Source organism: Lates calcarifer, linkage group LG18, assembly GCF_001640805.2.
Source record: "Lates calcarifer isolate ASB-BC8 linkage group LG18, TLL_Latcal_v3, whole genome shotgun sequence".
Classification (NCBI taxonomy): Eukaryota; Metazoa; Chordata; class Actinopteri; family Centropomidae; genus Lates; species Lates calcarifer.
Genome location: NC_066850.1, coordinates 8,817,122 through 8,838,489, shown reverse-complemented (window position 1 = coordinate 8,838,489; position 21,368 = coordinate 8,817,122). Strand labels below are relative to the sequence as shown.

Sequence of the window (21,368 nt, the reverse complement as noted above, 5' to 3'; positions counted from 1 at the left end):
TACTAGCAGGATGGCTCCACAGATGACAGTGTCATTCAGTCCATCCACCACTTTTGGTCCAGACTGAAATATCTCAATAACTTTAGATGTATTTCAATTAAATTTTGCACAGATATTCATAGTGCCAAGCAGATGAGCCCTAACAACACTGGTGATCCTCTGACTTTTCTTCTAGTGCCACCATGAGGTCTGCGTCTGTGGTTTTGGCTCAACAACGTCAGATTACGAGCAGATTCAGTAATTTGGCGGCAAGAGAGCGGAGAGAGTCTCCGGTTTTAAATTCCTGGGGGGCGCACATCAGCGAGGACTCCACTGTCATCACGAAGGTACAACAACGCCTCTATGTCAGAGAGAGGAGTTAGTCTGCCATACATCAGGATACCCCACCACCACCTCACACACACACACACACCACTCCCCCGACTGATTGAACTCTTTACAAACATGTCCATATGCCATACTTGTTTTACTTGTTTACTTTCTATTGCATTGCTGTAAACACATGCTGTTGACTGTTTATTTTTTATTTGCACACCTGACTGCACCTCGAATATGCTCTTTGTGACCTCCTAACTGTTTGCATTATTTTTGACATTGTGTTCTTGTCTTGCACAGCAGCACAATGATGAAGAAGTTTTTTTGATCCTATGTCTTATCTCTGTGTATCTCTGCCACGATGCTAACCCCAATGATTTGCATTTCACTAAACTCATAACCACAGATCACAACAACTTGCGGATAAAACTAATCATCTTTAAGATCTGCTGTTTAACAGGAAGACTTCCTGAGAATTGTTAGTATGAACAGCATCAGTGAAGAATTCAGCAAATTCCACATTTCACACATAACTTGCAGTTTGTGTTACCTGTAAACAGTGTCTGTCTGTACACACGAACGAATGTTGACAGTTGTTGATAACTTTTTCCTCAAAGGCTTGCGCACAAATACAGTTTGATTTTCTTTTTCATGTGGAGATAAAATCAGAGCAGAGCACACCTAAACAGTTAAAGCTGCCATTTGTTTATACTCTGAGCTGTGGCCTGCTATCAGCTTAGGCTTTATATCATCTCCAGAGTCTGTACATAGAGTGGTGGTCGGTGGATGTTGGAGATTGAGTATGTGGGGAAATGAGAGGAGGTCTGTTGCAGCCCACAGGCCCCGTCAGATTCTCTGATGTGGCTTCGAGACGTACTGCGAAATGCAAGGCCTTCTGGAAAGTAGTCTCAAGAGTTTTGCAATCATGCATTTGGAGTGTGAATGAGTGCATTGGCCTGCATCTTAGTGCATCTCAGCGTTATTGTTAAACTCTCTCCTTTGATATGTGAAGACACCGTTGCTGATTGCTGCTTTCCAAAGAATGAGGGAGTGTCACTGCAAACAAAAGGTCACAATCACTGTGGTTATCTTACAGGTGAATTTTTTTTTGTATGGGTTGGGCATGTTGATAACGTATTAAAAGTTCTGCCACTGAAAACTCCCACTTCCGCCTCACATCTGTGAAATATGTGGGCCTTAATGCACAATGACATTCTCACTGTTTTCTCATGGGCTGTTATCAGTCTTATTCAAACAAGGTGCTCTGGCTCACGAGATAAACACTGAGCTATTATCTTTGCTATCTCCAGTCTGTTGTGCTCCTAACAGGCTGTGATGCATTAGAGACCACTTTAATGGATAATAAGTAAGTTAAGATGAAGAAAAATGTTAATGTTCACAGATATTCGATACCATTTACATTTTTTTTTGATTCTCTCCTGCTTTTCGTTAAGTGAATAAGGCTGCTGAGAGGCCCAGCCCCTCTCATCTGCAGCCTGTTATGGCGGAGAGGGAGGATGACATCATACTGGTCTCGGAGCGGCGGCTGGTAATTGGCCCGCTCTCCTCCTCCAGCGGCACGGGCCAAACAGAACACACAAGTGGAGCCAGGCAATGCAAGTCAGATGCACTGGGTTTTTCCAGAGTGGCTGGTGGGGCCTCAGTGCAGACTGGGAGCCAAGAGGCCTCGAAGAGGGGTGTACCGATCCAACTGTAAATGTCAGAAATGAATGAAGGGCCTCAACTCAAAATGAAATCTGATATAATGCGCCCCAGGCCAGCCTGTTTGATCTGCTGTACAATCCACTGCTGTAGTCGTCTGGATAAGCGCGCCTATTCTCCACGATATGACATTGCAAAAGCATTTTCATGTGGAAGTTTTGCGAGAGCCAACGTCAATGAGCTCTCAGCCCACACAAAGTTCCATTACAGAGAGACTGAAGTGCTGCACCTCTGGGCTGCAGAGGAGCAACAGCCAGTGATTGTTTGTAATATTAAAATCAGCGCGCAATTTCTCAGTTCTGAAGAAGTTCACATGCCTCTCGATGCGGATGCATTACTGCTGACAGATGATGTAAAGCTCCACAAGGCATTATTCTGAAAATTCCTTGCACATGTGAATAATGGCCAGAGGATGAAACATCTGGAAATGAGATTAAACCTCTGCAGGTTCAGATGTGTGTCTTGTAGATGAAAATCCCATCAGCAGGACAATAACATGCAAAAACAGCTAATCCCACTAGTTTTTTAAGCAGCTATTTGATGTGGCAACATGAGTAAGCTTAATTGGTTGCAGTGGATCTGTGAATGAGACCTGGTTCTGCCCTGTGGGCAGTCTCACACACAGCACATGGGCCCGGCAGGGATGTTGGATACCTCCATTCTAATAAAGCAGAGTCTTTATCTTTTATAGAGGCTGCCCAGTCATGCCACCATGTTTCATGCAATGTGGTGGTTGTACAAAAAAATCAGAGGTGTGCTGATCTTCTGATTGCATAGGCCAAGGATTGCATAAACCTCTCTGTTATCATCGTGTTGTGAGAACACGTTTGCTCTGTGTGGGAAAAACATGCGTTCCTGCTGTGTCAAAAGAGGGTGCAGTGCTTAGCATGTTGGCACGTGCCCGTTTGCTTGTCTGTTGCCCATTGTTGTTTCCCCACATCAGTGACAGATAAAAGTTGTGAACAGAAGGTCACACGGCGCCTGTAGGTGTTGAGAACATCAGAGTTTCTGTTAGGGCCGAGATGCAACTCAGTGTCTGTGGGCAAAAAAAAAAAAAAAACTGCAGAGGAGCTGCAAGGCTTTCACTGGAGTGGTTCTCTGAATGCTTTCACTCTCAGTTTTCTGTCAGGTACTGCACAGAGCTGTGAAGTTGTGCACTGCAATAACTCAGTGTAGGTGTTGTTACCATGGTGAAATAAATACAATATTTGTTGTATGTCGTATGCTTAATGGGTTTCCGGCAGCATTTGGTATCTTGAGGCCTGAGAGATAAGATGCAGATTGCTGATGCATGCAACAAAAGTCATGAGTCATTCTCACTAATCTCCAAAATTGAAGCCCCTTTTTCTGTTCATCTTTTAATGGCAGAAAATCTCACAAGTTGTTTTTGAAGTCATAGTAGGTGTGTTTCCTTCCACCTGTTTTGATGTACATTTTCAGTTTGCAAATGGTGACAATGTTCAATGGAAACAGACTCAGCAAATTAATAATAATGTGCATGATGTTCTCCATGAGATATTTAAATTATGTAATCTCGTTGTGCCATCTTCCTCTGCAGTGGTTTAACGGCACCCGACTTCAGAATTAGAGCCACCAGCTGTGTATCTTAATGACAGCTTGTTATATTTGCATAACAGTAACACACATTTGCATTCTCTTTAAAAATGGCACAATATTTGAATGGAAACCTGATAATTGAAACAGCATTTGGAGTGTCTTCAGCTTAAAGCACAGCATTGCCATATCATTCACTTCTTGAGTTGTTGTGGTGAGCACACAACAGTTGTCTATTTACACAACCATCTGGTCTCCATCCACTAACTCCTATGAGATATAACTGGCTCTTAAGCTGCTAAATTCTCCACTGCGTTCACCAGTTAGTCGCTTCATTTGTCTGAGTGCTGGTTGATGCTGAGTAGATAATGTACTGTGGGTTTGAACAGCAAAATTACAGGCGACAAAATTACAACAATGAACTGAAAGATGTTAAGGCGCTGTGTAGATTGTACGTAGATTGGGCTTGTACAACAAGAGATAACAGGGACACAAATTTACATTTCATTTTACTTTAAAGCCTCCAAAGTCTCTGATAAGCCTCTTAGCCCTGGAGAGAAGCTCTGGTTTTGTTGGTGTGAAACCGCTTACAATGATAATAATGACTCTGCCTTTTCACTTCCTATAATAAGTCATCTGAGGACAAAAAGCTCCTTTTGAATAGGTAGGTGTCTGTGTAAACTCCACTTTAAGAGCTGGTCAAAGCCTAAACGCAAGAACAAAAAGTTCCCATGTAGCCTATGTTTCATTTTTTGTTGCTGCTGATGCACATTTCCCAGTACATCCTCCCTGTCTCTCAGCTGGTGAGCTAGCTGTCGAGGCAGAAACTGTGCCGGAGGGAGGAAATGATTATAGCATAAGGGAATGTGTTATCACTTTCTCCCTCTTGTGCATACTCTCTCGACCAGTCGAATGTCATATATTTGTGTTTCTTATCTGTAAGATGAGAAAGAAGCACATTTCACAACTTGGACAAGAATGACACGTGTCGTATGCATTTTTTTTTAGATTTGAACGCTTCAGAGTGTCATGTCAAGACAATTAGACCGGGCTGGACATGTCCACTGAAATATCAAATGTCATGTAGGCTGTTGTGTGGCTGCACAGTGGAAAAGTCTATATCATTTTCCCCATCCATCAAACACTGCTCTGGCCTGCTGCTGGAGGAAGCAGACCCAGCTGTTGTTGGCCATTGATACCTTTGTTGTTCCTCTCTGTTGAACCGCAACAGTCTGCAGTCACAACCCTCAGCTGCTAACTGTTCACCAGCCTGTTCGTTCACTTCATATTCTGTCTGTCTGTCTCAAAAATTCCTGCCTCATTCTTTCTCTAACAGAGATGTTGTACTTGAACCTCGCTGGTTGACTTCCGATCATCAGCTTATCTGTGTGTCCATCTCAGAAATGTCCACCGACTTGCTGTTTCTGTATTTGCCACTTATAGGTAAATACAGAAGCAGTGAAGTTGGGAAAGACCCTTAACTAAAGTGTGCAACAGATATATTAGTTGTAAACCCCTAATTTTATGTCTCGCTGTTAATTATTATCACAGACTTTACAGAATATCTATTAAAAAAAAAAAAAAAAAAAAGTCAGTCTGGATGTTTGGATGATCTAGAGTACACAATAAAAACATAATGTTCTCTTCTTCAGCTTCTTGCTCCATGTGAACTAAAAACTACATTAATAAATGAATCTACAAATAAAACATTTAAATATATCATTTAAAAGCATCTTAACCAAATCAAATCACATGAATTTCACTCAATTCAGAAGCTGCAGGAATTGCAGTTGTTGCTACTCTGCTAATGTTAAGCTAGGCTAGTTAGCTTGTAGTGAGACTATTTGGTGTTGTAATTAGATGTAGCTACTATGTTATTTATGTTGTGTAATAAACTCCGTTACTAAGATGTTGGAGCATCAAAATTGATTATTAAGTACAGGATAAATAGGGAAAAGCAGGTAAATTAGCTGTAGTTAAGGCTACCTCACCAGCTAGCCAGAGTTAGCCACTGCAGTTTGATTTTTACAAGCTGTTTTTCTTATTTTTTTTCTTAAACATTACACATTTCTATGGCCTTATAATTTATTTTGATGATGTAAGATGTCAGAAAGTCATATTCTAGTCTTAATTCAGTTTTGATGTAATATGTAGGGACTGTGTTTTGGCTTTGTGTACGATTATAGATGATGTTAACAGCAGGGTGTGATTTTAAATGTGAGTTGTGATCTTAGACTGTAGTCTGAGAGTAGTCTAAGGATGTGGGAATTACATCGACAGTCACTGTGTTTGCATTAGACACAGGCTGAACTGAGGAAGCCCTACAGAATGCAAACATATACAGTCCCCTTCACATCTGAGAACACATATCAGTTTGACAGCCGCGACTGCAAAGGGTGGAGAGAGAGGAGCCGCACCTTGAAAGCCCTGGCAACTTTTCATGTCTAGCAAACAGCCACATGTGTCAAACCTCTCCTCCCACGCAGCACATTTCACACATTCCTAAAGAATGTTTGCTTTTTTACCAGGTCAAGAGAATGAATCCAGCACTGCATTGTGTGTCTCACCGCCTTTGGGGAGCTTTTGGAGATCATTCTATAAGACTGTTTCATCTTGAGCAATTCGTTCTTTGCCCAGTCATCAGTTTTTCTGCAGTCCGATTGAAAGTCTTGCTTCTCCCAGTGAGTATTTATGTCTTCATGGGCTAACCATAAAGACAGCTTCCCTGTGCTTTCATTTCCTCAGTGACAGTGGGAATCCTGACCAAGGGCTTGAGCTCTGGCCGTAGCTCCAACCAAAACATATGCCTCACTACTTCCTGTTATCAATGATTACATAAGGTTCGGAAACAAAGACATCCTAGGTTGTCAGGGAAGCAGCCAGCCCTCCCTCGATTTCCATGAGAATGGAATAATTGCAAGTTTTAGAGTGACACTGACGAGGCGAGTTTTTGCACAATATTAGATTCCACTGAAAGCTGATATTGCGGCATACACTTTACTGTCATACTCTGTGAGGCTATACTTGACAATGCTAAGATGCTGACATTTAGCAGGTATAATCTGTACCATTTTCACCATCTTAGTTTAGTGTGTTGGATAGGCAATGTACAAAGTACAGCCTCAGCTGATGGGAATGTCATTACTATTGTAGGCATTTGGTCATAAATCAGTATTGGACAATTGGCAATTTGACCTGACATTGCCACTACATGGAAAGGTCAGGGAACCAAAGTTAATACAGTTCATCCTCTAGAGACCAAGAATGTTTGTACCAAATTTTCTGCCAATCCATCAAGTAGTTTTCAAGATAGCTGAATGAATTGAATGTGTGATTTTGACTGTCAGCGAAGAGTCAGATGATCAGCAGTCAGCAGAATTCATCCTCTAGAGATGTTGAATATATGTATTAAATTTCATGGAGATTCTTTAAATAGTTGATAAAATATTTTAGTCTGGACCAAAGTGCTGGTTTGAGGAAAAGTGGTTACAGGTATCTTAAGGGTCTGATGTGATGTCTTACATGCATATTTTTGTTTGCATACAATATGTAGGTCACCACTATGAGCTGTATTGTTGTGAGAGTGCTGAGGAGGCAGACTGACATAGCTGGAACTTCAGAAGGGCTCCCCAGGGACAAGGCCTCGGTCCTGGGAAGTAGTGACCAAGGATCAACCAGACCATCGCGGCTTCAGGCTGCAGCAGCACTATGAACTTCCTTCTTTCCCAGTGTGGGATGACATTTGAACAACTATCAGAATAAGCCCTGTTCCTCCCAGACTTTCGGTGGGAAGAATTGATGAGTTGATCTTCGTTGACTCTAAGGCAAGGAGGAAATGTTTTTCTCCTAGGCGGTAACTATTATTAACACGCCTGTTAGGCTCCTAAAGAAGGCAGTCCTTATGGGAATGTTTAGTTGGATCAAATGCCATATTTCTAGCAGTGTGAAATGATTTTGTGTGTGAGAGTGTGTAGCATGTTGTATCATGATCAGTCTGATCCACCTCTCATACCTCAGGGGGCTCCTAGCTTGGTAACAAATCCCTGGTATCTGGTTCTGCAAGCTTGTTATTTGATTAAGACTAATCTCTGGGTTTTGATTTCAACTGTTTTTGTCTGAGGTGGAAGTACTTTTTGCTCTCTTTCTGTGTCTAAACTAAAGCTCAGCCTGTTAAACTGGATTTTGAGCTCTGTGAGCTGAAGAGGGCTGCACCCAAAGTGATATATAAAGGGGAAAAGACATGGGAAAATGCTGACCATAGTGTTTTACAATGACAATTTACAGGAGGAACAACACCTTCATTATAGAAATATTTTGACATTTTTGCTTATTCTCCCTCTTTCTGAGAGTGAAGTATCACTCTCATGTCTGTAATTATTTACCTAGAGCCAGCAGCCAGTTAGCTTAGCTTAGCAACAAAACGGAAAATGGGGAAACAGCTAACCTAGCTCTGTCAACTTGTAGTTGACATTTTCACCCTTTGGTTTTTGTACAGATTAAACATATTAATTAGTGAGCTGTAAAGATCCTAGTAGGCAGATTTGTTTTGCCTTTGGGTATAACCAGGCTAGCTGTTCCCCCCTGTTTCCAGTCTTTATGCTAAGCTAAATTAGCTGTCCCCCTGGCTGCAGCTTCATAGTTAGCATACAGACTTGAGATTGGCATCAATCTTCTCATCTGACTCTCAGCTAGAAAATGAATAAGCGTACTTCCCAAAACACCAAACTGTTCCTTTAACTGTGTAATTTGTAGGAAGAGGCTGAACACAGATCTAATCTTGAGGATCTCCGAGGACAGAGCAGTTACCGTGTTCATATTCATATTCTTGCACTTGAGTGCGAGATGACATGATTTCAGAAATGTTGCACACTATGTGAAATCCCTTGGCATGGCAAGAGACAGGAACGCCCAATGGTCTGGGCACCACTAGGCAGGTTGGCCCCTCTGCTCCGCTGGACCTCCACTGGACCCCCCCGCCCATAACAGGATCAAAGCCAGGCTGGATGTCAGGGGAACGGGAGGCGAATTACGTTGTCATCCACCCCTGACCAGACCATCACCATGCTAACTCATATCACGGCATTTCCTGAAGATAGGCCTGGTATGCCACTGTTTGTCTCTTCTTCTTTTTTTGTTTTATTCTTGGGCTCTCTGGAATGCAATATTACACAATATGTGAGGGAAACGTTGGATTTCGCCATCACCCAAAGTGTTTGTTTGTTTGCCTCACTAGCTGCAGTGGTAAGCTCAATGCAGGCCAGAGACAGACCAAACAATTGCCTTGTGGTTAAAGTGAAGTGGTTGTCTCTGGACCATATCGTGCAATATAGGCTTTGCTTCCTGCATTCACACACTCCCCCATTGTCTTCTATGCGTAATTGGATAAATGTAGTCTGTTTTGCAATGCCATAGCTGGCTATGAGCGCTAGAATGTTTTCAATTTCAAGACAAAGTCATTACAACAAGAGTTACCTCACAGAAACAATATTTCCCACTCCCACTTAGATCTATTAAACTGACAACACTTATCAGCGAGCATCAATGTGTTTGGTCTGGCTGCAGTTCACGGCCTGTTCCTCTCTCTCTGCAGTACAGGAGGACCATTATTGTGGCAGGCTCCAACTCTTGTACTGATAACAGGTTGGTTTTAATCCTTCTGTTTGAATGCATCAGATGTTTTGGGGTTAGGGGCGGACTGGATAGGGGTCTTCCGAGTCTCTCTGCTGAATTTAATCAAGCAATGAGACCAATGAGGTGAATTAGAGCTGGAGCTGACTCAGCCTCACAGAGACCTCTTTATGCAGCAGCCGAAGTCGAGGGGGCCCAGGGTTAGCATGCATCACACACAGGAAAACACCAGGCAGCTCCCAGACAGTCCAGGCCCCAGCAGTCCGACCCTGAAACCCTCCCCGCTCGCCGTTTATAAGGAGCATATCGCCTTGCTAGAGCCACTTTCAAAGAGCTTTCGTTCACATTGCGAGGCCCCCATTTCCTCCTCTCTCTCTAGAGGGAAATGTAAGTGTGCAGGAGTGGAAATGTTGCAGAGTTGAGGGGAAGTGAATGGATGAAGAAAGCAATGTTATTTGTGGAACAGTGAGGCCCATTGGTTTAAAATAAACTCACACAAAATGACTTACTGGAAACTGCTCAGTCCTCTGCTGCTGATTAATGCCTCATTTTTCTATGGGCACAGAGAGTGTTTGAGAGAAGGACACAGAGAGAAAGACTAACTTTTGTTTGATCCAAGGTCATTGAGTGGCCAGCTGCATGGCCCTCTATCTACCCCTGGGATCTGTCTTCCTATTGGACATCCTGTCCCTGATGAATTGTCACTCTTCTCATTTAAGATCACACAGAGGAAGCCGGCCGCTGCCAGGACACACCCACTCGTCTTTGCCGGGCCAATCGGGCGGCTCCAGTTGTCAAGCATCCTTCGCACTTAGAAAACCACAGCTGCCACAGGAGCTCCTCCGCTGGAATTTCTGTTTGTGTCCTTCCTTCCCTAATCTCTGACCACACACACTTGTTCACTTGTGACAGGCAGCCACTGCCTCTTGGCCTGCAGCCCAGTCACCCCCCTCGTCTTCTGCCGCCGCCTTGGGACATCTGTGTGTTGTGAGGCAAATGAGCAGGAAAACTGGGGGAACTTCAGAGTCGAATGTTGGAGCAGAACAAGGGGCCCCCCACTGCAGAGTTATATAACAGTCAGAAATCTAGCCGTGCGCTCACATGAAGAACATCAGTCTCTCTTTTGCAGATGCATGCCGGGGCTCTCACACCGTGAACATGGACATTACTTTTTACATGCATGGTCTGTTTTTGTACAGTCTGGCACGTAGGGAGGGATGGGACAGACGTGTATCTCATCTTATCCAGATATCTAAGTGATTCCGTCTAGACATGAAGTTTGTACAGTGTGAAATGGAGAGGATGTGATCTCACCCACTTAAAATCCAACCTATGTCGCTTGCCGCTTATGACTTAATCCAGGCTTCCCCTTTGTGTTAAGTGTCCCTCCCTAACCCCTACACACAGAAAAATGAGTGTTCTTCCTTAGTTCTGCACAGGGAATATAATCTATATACAATAGATCTGAAAAATCATCTGAATGTTGCAAATTTAGGACATTTCTCTCATTCCTCAAAAGAAGAAATGTTTGACATTTTAGAAAATGCACTTATTTGCTGGCTGTGAATCAGATGAGAAGATGGATACCAAACTTATATCAGTGTGACAGATATAAGGCCGCAACAAGGCTGCAGAAGGTTAGCTTAGCTTAGCATGAAGACTGGAAACAAGGGGAAACAGCCAGCCTACCTCTGTCTACTTTGTAAGTGCACTTTTAATGCTCACAAAAGAACACATTATAAATAAAAATAAATTATAGTTAATTATCGAGGAGCCATTAGTTAAAAGTTGCCAAGAAGTAGTGGATTTTGTTACCCTCAGAGAGAGCTTGGTTCACTGTTTCCTCGTTTTCCAGTCTTTGTGCTAAGCTAAGCTAACCGACTTCTGGCTGTAGCCTTATATTTTTCTAACAGATATTAGAATGGTATCGATCTTCTCACCTAACTCTTGCCAGAGAGCAAATACGTATATGTCCTAAAAATCTTGAACTGTCCCTTTAAAGAATTCTTCACAGCGGTGCTGAGCAGTGCAAGCCCACATCTCTTGTTCTGGCACCTTATAGAACCCCTTTTGTTAAAAATGTACCCTCTTCCTCTCCCCTCCTCTGACTGCTGTTACTCCTGAGTGCATGGTGGAGAATAGGGCAATGTTCTCGGAGGCTCTGGTAGGAATGAGGGATGCAAGCTGCCGGACGTCAGACTTGTATACAGACTAAATGGAAAGGCGGGGAAGGGGGGGGGGTTCAGCAGTGACCGAGGACCAAACTGTAGAAAAGAAACCCTCTTGTGTTCCTGACCGAGACGACTAAAGACCAGGCCCGGATGTTGCTATCTGTCCTGTCATTGTCTCCTCAATGTTGGCATTTGAGTTTGAACGATGGCTTTCAGTTTAGCCAAAACATTCCTGGGACGCTGTGTGGGAAACACCCTCTTTTTCCTGTGCTGATTTGACGAAGCTCCATTTGTTTCCTAATCTCACTGCGTAGTTGAGCGCAAATTAGCTGGTTGCACCACAGGGCTCCCAATCACATATTAAGAATTGATGGTTGGGAGTTACTTAAGCACTAAGGAAGTGGGATTTACACATCCAAAAAATATAATTATGAGATGCTGGGTAAAGAAAACCACAGCAACAGTTGGGTGCAGCGCCACACCAAACAGTTATTTCACCAATCCTGCACATGGTTTGATGAAGTTCTCCTGGAAAGCACCCTCTTTCCCACTTTTCCCTTCAGCCACTCTGCAGTGAGTGGCAGTGATAGGACGGCTTTGATGTGTGACACTCGCGATAGAGTTACGCTCCACACCGCTGATAGCATGACCAGAATAGCATGCGAAAGAGCAAGAACATACGACTACCCATGAACATTTATGTCACCTGTTTTTCATGTTTGGGAACGGGTGTTTAGTCCACTTCCAGCGGGGTGTAATCACTTGATGCAAAAGCATATAGTATGCAACCATGTGACAGACAGAAGCCACTTTATCTGCCTGGCTGGCTGAGCTACACCAGCTATCAGTCAGCGCTGGGAGGAGTGTTCACCGCTGTTCACACCACAGCATTCCAGCCATAGCATCCTCTTCTCTACTGTCAGTAAACCCAAACAACCAGCTTGACTCCGAGCACATGGGCAACCTGTAATCAAGCTTGGCCCTGAAACTGGCATGTAAAAGTAAATCCTGTGTTTATATCCGAGAGAGGCCTCCCTCATGGAGCGACTTACTTGATCTCGCACAGGAAACACATAAGATGATGTTAAGCTTTAAACCAATCTCTGGGATTAAAGATCTTGACTATCACCCACCACCTCTTCCCTCTTTCTCTCTCTTTGTCTCTTTCTCTTGATCTGTGGCAGTCTGCCCATCTCCGGGCCCCTGTGCTCTGGTGGGTTCAGTGGACTGGTATGCAGCAGGAATCTTTGGATCAAGGTGATTTCACGCTCCTCCACGTTTTCCCAGGGCTTTGGCCGCTCTCTGTTACCTCTGTGCAGCTCGGAGTATGTGATAGCGGCTGACATGTGTTATCATAGGACACATGCGCAAACAGCAGCAACAGGGTAAGGCTGCTTTATCTGTCTAACACCTCTGTTTCCCTCAAGTGTCAGTGCTTTGAATGTCTGGTATGGCAGGCTTCTTTGGCCTCTTGCAGAGAGACCCCCTTTAGACAAAAACACACTGACCCAGGGATTTGTCAGCCTCCTCGTGCACAGACAAAAGGATAACCCTCTGACATGAAATCTCAATTCTAAGATGAATCCTCTCAAACATACACCCCCTCCTTTGAAGTAGAATTAATCTTGCTAACCTTGACGTTCCCTCAGTTCCCACTCTCACTTCACAGTCTGCTCTCATAATAGCTCCACAGTGCTCTTTTATTTTTCTCAGTGAAACTTCATATCTCATTCAGCTCTTCGGCGGCGACTGTGAAAGGGGGAAGTTTGTGAAGCCGTGCTAGTGAGAAGTGGTTCAGCTCAGCTGCTGTCATTCAGCTCGATTCAAAGTTTGCTCTCACTGCAAATATGCTCACACATGATCGGAAGCAGCAAATTTAGGTGCATGAAAAGATTTTTTGTGCATGTTTTGATGTCTGTGATAAAGAATTTGGCTCTTAACAGCTGCACAGAGAGCCACGTGGAACTGAAATGGCCTTCATAGATCAAAAGTGATAGGGAGTTGACAACTTTATAACTTCCTCTTCTATTATAATCCTACCTTTTTACAGATTAAATCCTGTCTTAGAAGGACAAAATAACAAACACTTTTTTACAAGCGCTCTCTGCAGATTTGCATGTCCATTCTCATACTTTCATCCTTTGGCATGCCACCATGCCAAAGGACTTCCTTTACGGAAAACTTTTTTCTGGACAGGGATCAACATGCCGTCCACACCCTTTGCCATAAGGATGTCTAGAACATCACACTGTGTCCCATGGATTCCAGCTCATGTGGCAAGACTGTGACCTGATTAAAAGCACCAACAGTTTTTGAGACTGTGTAATGACTTTAAGCAAGGGCTATCACATATTAATATATAGTGAACCTGTGGTTCTGTGTACGATAAGGTAAATCTACAAAGAAGCTGCAGTTGTGTACCAAGAGTCTACCACTGTCAACGCTACAGCTTTGAGCTAAATAGTAATATCAGTATGCTAACATGCACACAATGACAATGCTAATGTGTTGATGTTTAGCAAGTAATGTTCACCATTATAGTCTAGCATGCTAAAATTTGCTAATTAGCACTAAATACAAGATACAGTTGACACTGATGGGAATGTCACTGGTTTTGTCATTGTAATTCTACCGTTTACTATAATTCTGTTCTGTTGTATTATAATTCTTCTGGCTACCCTGTAAGCTAGCAGAGTGTAAGTCTGTGAACATTTTACTAATTCCTGTCATGCTTGCTTTTAATAATCTTTCTACACAGACAGTCACATCCTGCAAGTCTTTTGAGAGACTATTTATCAGATGTTCTGTCCGTTCCTCAGCATCCATTTTATAACACCGTCCTCACATGTGTCGGGACAGCTGGGTTGGACATATACAGCTCTAATAGCAGACAGTGCAAAGTGCTGATTTGTACCATAAACTGCATGTAATAATGTAAACAGTCAATGATTTGTAAACTAGTACAGCAATATGGCATTCTTCCAGTTTTATATACAGCACCATTCTTGTTGATATTAATTCTAACGCTGCCTTCAAGTAAGTTCATATAAAACATATTTGTATATATATGTTGGTTTAGCTGTTTCTTTTGCTTCACATCTACTGTGACTACTAAACATCTTACATCAGGTAGATCTTTCAAGAGATATGGCACACGAAAGGTCATGTATTTTTTTTATTTTTTATTATTTTTTTTTATTTTTTTACAGCTGGAGATGTATAAATTAACATCTACATTATGTGATTTTGGTATGTGAGCAGTTTACTATTGTTAATATTACCTGGTTCCTTCTTTTTTCATTGTTTGTATCTGCTGGTGGGGGTTTAAATCTCAGCAGAACTTATTATTATTATTATTATTATTATTATTATTATTATCCTCATTCTGCACAAACTATCTGTGTGTACCTTAATTTCTGGAGTCAGAAAACACTAAGAAAGCTCTCAAAACAATGTTATGACTTTGCATTTTTTGTTATTAAAATCTATTTAATGCAGAGTGAACTAAAGGCTCCATAAAAGTGTGCTGTAGTTTGGAGCAGATAAGGCCTACGTCATGGTCGTTGTGTCTGCCTCTTTGAAAGTATTGCAAGAAAGTAGACATGTTAAACGGAAACAGATAAAGACTGCACGACAAGGCAGGAAGCCAAGCAAATGGTTCCTAGAAGAGCAGCAGGGGAAAAAAGGGTAGAGTTTGCTCATCGACTGCTTTTATTTTGAAGGCCGTACCGGATGTTCAGCTTCTCGGTGTGGCCGGTTTGGACACCCGAGCAGCGCAGAGAGAGGAAGAAGTGAACCGAGAGGCAGCAGGACTGGAGCAAACCCCAGCAGTCTCAGCTTCATGCTTCGTCCTGGGCACTTCTCCTCCTCCTGTCCGCTGTCGACAATATAGTGACATTATTTATTTTTATTTTATTTTATAATTTAGTTGTTTTAAAAAAAAGAAGTGGGGGGGAAGAAGGGGGCCGAGTCATGGAGCTTTATTGCCTGGAGTCGGACATAACCGTGAAAGCCCAGCCTGACCCAAACATCCTCTATGATGACAGAGTGTTGCAAAGTTTATTAACAGTTGAGGACAGGTTTTTACCTCAGTGCTCGTACTTCCAGCGGGTCCAGAAGGATATTCAGCCTTATATGAGACGAATGGTTGCAGGCTGGATGCACGAGGTTTGTGGGCATTTTATGCATTGGTGCTTTAAGCTAATGAGTCTTTTTTGCATGTTGACAGATGTTTAAGCTAATTCCGGCTCATAAACTGGGTGTTTTAGTTCATAGAGAGTTGTCATGGATGTTAACCTATTTGACAATTGAATGACAATGACTCACCAAAGGCGTGGGAGAGTCGGAAATTCCACCACGAAGAAAATTCAGCTTCAAAGAAATAGCCTAGCTACATATTTACATTGGTTAACAGCTAGAAACTCGGTGTTTTTAGCTTATAAGTTAGCTCAGGCGACAGGGGGGGAGTTGGTCTTAATTAACATAATCGAAAACCCGACATTTTCCCTTCGTTGTAATTATTATTAATTTTTCTAAAAGCGACTCCAGCTCAAGGCAAGGCAGGCAACGTGAAAGCAGAACCACTTTCATTTTTAGAGATAAAAACCACTTCGTGTTAGCAAACGTTTCTCTTTTGAAACTGTCGGAAACGATTTTAATACATCTTGTGGACATTTTGCACACTTTGTAAAGCCCCCACATGGTTTATTTTCATTTTAAAAATATTTTTAAAGAGTGCAAGCCCCAACAAGGAAAGGGAGGCGAGGGGGGTTTTGCTAAACGACTTCCTATTGAACTAATTTGTTTTTTGCCTTGTCCTGACTTTGCAGTTTATGACTGACTAAAGAGATGTTAAAATAAGTCATTTAACCTTTAACCACCAAAAGGGAAAAATCACAGTTCTATAAGCAAAACCACTCCCACCTTTAACTGCTCCTCTGCTTTAAAGCATATATAAATATCCTACTTTTCTTTTAGGTTTTACTTCTCTTAAATATAACCTAATGTTTGGTTTTGTTGTTATATTTCTGTCTCCCTCCAGGTGTGTGAAGAGGAGAAGAGTAACGAAGACGTCTTCCCTTTAGCCATTAATTATTTGGACAGATTTTTAGCAGTGATGCCCACTAGAAAGAGTTATTTGCAGCTTCTTGGAGCCGTGTGCATGTTCCTAGCCTCCAAGTTAAAGGACAGCAGGCCGCTATCAGCAGAAAAACTTTGCATGTACACAGACAACTCCATCACACCACGGGAACTGCTGGTAAGAACTGGACGTTCAAAAGCCCCATTCATCCATCCATTCATTCATTCATTCATTCATGGGAGTGATAAAAATGCTGTGTCACATTTTTGGTCGATTTTACAATGCTGATAGCTGAATTGGTTTCACAGGAAGTATCCCATTTTCCCAATAAGTGGAGCTGTGCACAATACAGCCACAACCTTTCTTTGGATCCATGTGGACTGCAGAGGGGTGTGATGCCATCTAGTGCTAGTTATGCAGCATAGAATTTGGATTTGTGTTAAAAATATATGGACTTAACTCTGGTTTTTCAACAGATAGTTTGTACAAAAACAGCCAAAATGCACCTACCAACATCTTTATCAGGATTATCAAGATGGGTGTATCTCTTTATGGTATCAATACTTTCAATTCTTTTTACCAATATGAAGCTTATTAAACTTTAAAACCAGAATGTGTTATCAACCAGGAAATACTGGGGGAATGGCTTCAACTAACTATTATCTTCATCATATATTAATGTGCCATTTATTTTCTTGATCAATTCATTAATTATTTGTTCTTATGTCAATGTCAAAATGCTCATCACAAGTTCCTAAAACCCCAAGGTGATGTCTTTAGACACCCCAGAACCCAAGGACACTAAGTTGGTACAACAATCTCCACTCAAGGTCCATATACAGACGTGTTCTGGATCTTTCTTCTGTATCGCACAGTCTTCATCATCAGCAGATTGAGTTCGCTGTTTTATGTTCAAACTTTCCATGATTCTGAGATATATTCCACTCAGTGTCACATAACTAAGACAAAGAAAAGCAGAGCTGAATCGACAGAAAAATTAATCGTTTCAGTCATTTTTCTTGCAAAAATGCCAAAAATTCTCTGGTTTCAGGCTCTGAGATGTGAAGATTTTCTGCTTTTCTTTGTCTTATCTGATAGTAAACTGAATATCTTTGGGTTTTGGACTGTTGGTCAGACAGAACAAGTCATTTTGATGAAGACAGCTCATACATGATAAAACAATACTGGACATTTTTCACTTTTTTTAAAAAAATTTTATGGACAAAATGATAAAAATGATAAATCAAGAAAAGGATTGTTAGTCAAAGAAAAAGAAGCAAATCCTCTTAACTAGAAGCTTGGACAAGTTAATGTTCCACATTTATTCTTAAAAACCACTTAACCATTACTCTCATATCAAAATAGTTGCAGATTAAATTTCAGTCAGTCGTCTACTTTACAAATTGTTCCAACTCTTGACCATCTTGACAGTTTAAGGGTTAGACCTGCTTCTTATTTCAACCAAACCAAGCTCCACATGCTCTCTATACATCTTCCTGTGTTGCCTGCAGCTGGTGAGGGAAATGGCACTCATCCCATTTGATGCTCCATATTGTCGTAAGACTCCAGATTCCTGGATATCCTCACAGGATGCACAGAGGACGCAGCCAGAGCCAGTGAAAGATGTTGCAGCTCGTCCTTGTAATGAACACACTGGTTGCTGCTGCTGCTTTAGCTAGAAGAGAGAAGTTTAATGGGGTGGAGGGGTTGTGTGTTTGTGTGTGTGTGTTGGGGCATCTGTCCAGGAAGTGAGCGCACAGGCAGCAAAACCTCCGCCCTGCTCATCTCACCGTCAACAATCTCCTCAGGGGTTTAATAGGTTAAACGCAAGCATGTGTGTGGCAGGTGTTGTACAGAAAACCCACTTAAAGGTGAATGATGGCTGACGTTTCAGATGACAGATAAGCGTTTGGTGACGGAAGGGGGGACTGTCCCTGTAGGAGACGGGGGTTTCAGTGTTTACTACGTTTGCGTTTGAGTTGACACATCTCCGTACAGGAAGTGAGAAGTTGAAATCATCAGCATTTATTCATCACAGTTTTTTAAAGGGAACCTGCCCTGTGTAGTTCAGTCTACCACTTTATCTGCTTGTACTTCCAGTTTACTTCTGGTTTATTGATGTGAATGGGGTGGACAAAATAATAGAAATACCTGTCAGTGTAGTGCAGTACAGCAACACGAAGTGCAGCCTCCACACAACTGAGTGTTATAACTTTAATAAAGGTTGGATTTACTGCAGAGCTGTTGTATCAGACTGCAGTGGGTGTTCCTAATAAACTGGACACTGAGTGTACATAAATAAATCTCTCAGTAACGTAAAGGTTCTGTCATCTCATAGAGGGTTCACGCGGCTAACACAGTGAATCTGGACTCATTTATAATAACTAAACAGTTTTCATACTGTGAGGTGACAGTAGAAGCTTTGATTGGAGACACCACTTCCTACTAGTTGTCTTAATTCTTTCATCGGGGACTAAGATGAGAAATGTCAGGAAATGCTGCAAGCTGCAACACCTTACAGGCCTGCTCTGATGCTTCACTGCACATCAGGAGGGATTTAATATTGTTGATGTGTATGATAATTTGTGATTGCAAAATGCACTACATAGTGACACTTGCGAAGGTTCGATTTGTGAGAACGTTTCCAAATCTGTCTTTACTTGTGTGGGGTCTGAAGAAAGTATCATTGCTGAAATAGCCGAGCATGATTTATGGAAATCCTGGGGGCAGCCATCCATGTGGCTGTGAGTTTGAAAAACTGGAAAAAGTTACTTGTTATCTTTTCTGTGGGGGTTGAATTTCATTGGTTTTGATAACGATAATGACTGGAGCTGAGTGCGTCTCTGCTCTTTTCTAACTACAGTTTCTTTCCAGTACCATGAGTTTGACATTCACAGATGTTAGCATACATTTTCAGAATATTGGTGCACGTTTTCATGTCTTAAAACAAAAACCTTGATACACACTTACATCTGTAGTGTTAGACTTTTTATATCCTGAAGTTTTGAATTTATTTCTACAGAGATACATAAGCTGCACCCTTGTTCCTGCGGTTACTCACTCAAAATACTTGAAAACCAAGCAGGAAAACATTAAAACCTTAGTAACCTGATGTTGAGGTTGTGAAAACTGACTCAACACACAGGAAATTAAATCATTAAGTGTTTACACCTTTTTTGCTGGTGCAGAGACTGACTGTATGAAGAGTCAGCTCTGTGCTGTTGCCTTTGCAGTGCAAATTCATGGTAGCTGTTTGAGGCTTGTGACAGGAAGGAAGGGGCTAGCAGTCTCATTGGCAGGGCATCTAAGCAGGGCAAAGCTTGTCACATGCCGGCGATATGAACACAAAGGATGCGAGGAATGAGAAAGGCACGCAGATAATAAGATACAGCGAGGAGAGATAAAGTGAAGAAATGTTACTCTTCTTACAGAGTCATTTCCTCTGGGAAAAGGGATGGACTGTGATCTTTTTCACGGTCAATGGAGACGTGGCATCACGCCATTTAACCCTCTGTGACCGAGTCAAGAAAGTGAATGTGAACTGGTCATTTTCTTTTTTCTGTGTCTTTTAGGACTGGGAACTGGTGGTGCTGGGGAAATTGAAGTGGAACATGGCCTCGGTCATCCCTAATGATTTTATAGACCACATCATACGTAGGCTGCCCCTTCCCAAAGACAAACTGGCGATGGTCCGCAAACACACGCTGACATTCATCGCCCTCTGTGCCACAGGTAACGCAGCTGGTTGTCATTTCATGTACCTTATGTGCTCACACATTCACTCCACAGCCTTGTTATTCCCACATCCACCAGAATATTCCCACACACACAAACATTCTCCCATCGTGAGTCATCTGTGACCTCTTTCTTCTCTCAGCATACTCCTCTGGCTGCCTTATCCACTTTCTAGTCTCTCAGCCTGTAGTAGGGGTTTTCTCAAACAGCGGACCAGCTGCAAAAAGCTGCTTAAAGTGGTCATTTCCACATTTTTTCTGAGAGTGCCTGAGAAAAATCTTATCAGCGTTGTGTTTAGATTAGCCACGTAAACGGTAACGGCAGCGACCGTATCGCGCTGTAACTTTTACTCCAGCAGACGCACACACACTCTTTGCCGTATGACTCAGGTGCAGCTGAGTTTCTGCCTGTATTGTTTGTTGACAGAGAAGCTTCCAGGTTTAAAAAGTCAGGGCAGCGATCCAGTGATCTTCCTTCCTCCTCCCATCCTGGCCTCATGTCCAGAATAAACTCTGGAGGCTCTGGAGAAGCGCAAACTCAGATGTCCCCTTAGGCCTCTTCCTAGGTGAATTTCCACGGCATTCCTTTGTCTATACTAGGAATCCCTCTAATATTTTCATATCCTGGACAGAAACAGTACAGCAGGGTCACCTAATATGCATAATATACAGCACTCCTCTGTCACAAGACTGCTTTTCATCTGCTACCTCCTTTCAGCTAATTCAATGAAGGAAATCAAACAAAGGAGGTCACTTTGGTGCAATGAAATTCCTTACAAACTCCAGCGCAGTCAGATCTGGCCAATAAGCACTTGTTTACTAGAGCTAGTTATTGGAACCATAGGCTCCTTCAATGAGTTTCATGCTCCGTTTAGAACAGTCTTAGTGTCACACTTTTTTTTTTTTTTTTTTTATATATTTGGGTGTGTTTCAGTGGTCGCCTCTGCTATTCATAAGCAGCTAGTTATATCCAAGCACAAAGCAGCCACAGTGGAAAAAAAGGAGGCCTGCTGTGGTTCTGCAGTAATGTAAATGTTTGGAGTTTTATATGGAGTTGAGATGTTATTCTTATGATGGAGGAGCTCCTCCTATGGACAGCTGGTCCCTCGAGGAAAAGATGGGCGTAGTGAAGCAGGCTGCTCTCCGGGGTTTAATCAAAGCTAT

General features: G+C 42.3%; 1 protein-coding gene across 2 annotated transcripts in view; it reads left to right on the top strand.

The window, feature by feature from the left end:
* The window catches only part of LOC108886219 (G1/S-specific cyclin-D2), a 33,637-nt gene that overhangs the window by 5,416 nt on the left and 6,853 nt on the right, over positions 1-21,368 (top strand). Inside the window, exons 2-4 of one of the 2 annotated variants that reach the window (XM_051077774.1) lie at positions 176-326; positions 16,432-16,647; positions 20,043-20,202. In XM_051077774.1, coding sequence (XP_050933731.1) covers positions 183-326; positions 16,432-16,647; positions 20,043-20,202 — 520 coding nt within the window. In that variant the 5' untranslated portion in view covers positions 176-182. Of the gene's footprint in view, positions 1-175; positions 327-15,127; positions 15,558-16,431; positions 16,648-20,042; positions 20,203-21,368 lie in introns of those variants that run through there. The other variant, XM_018680960.2, reaches the window with a different exon arrangement.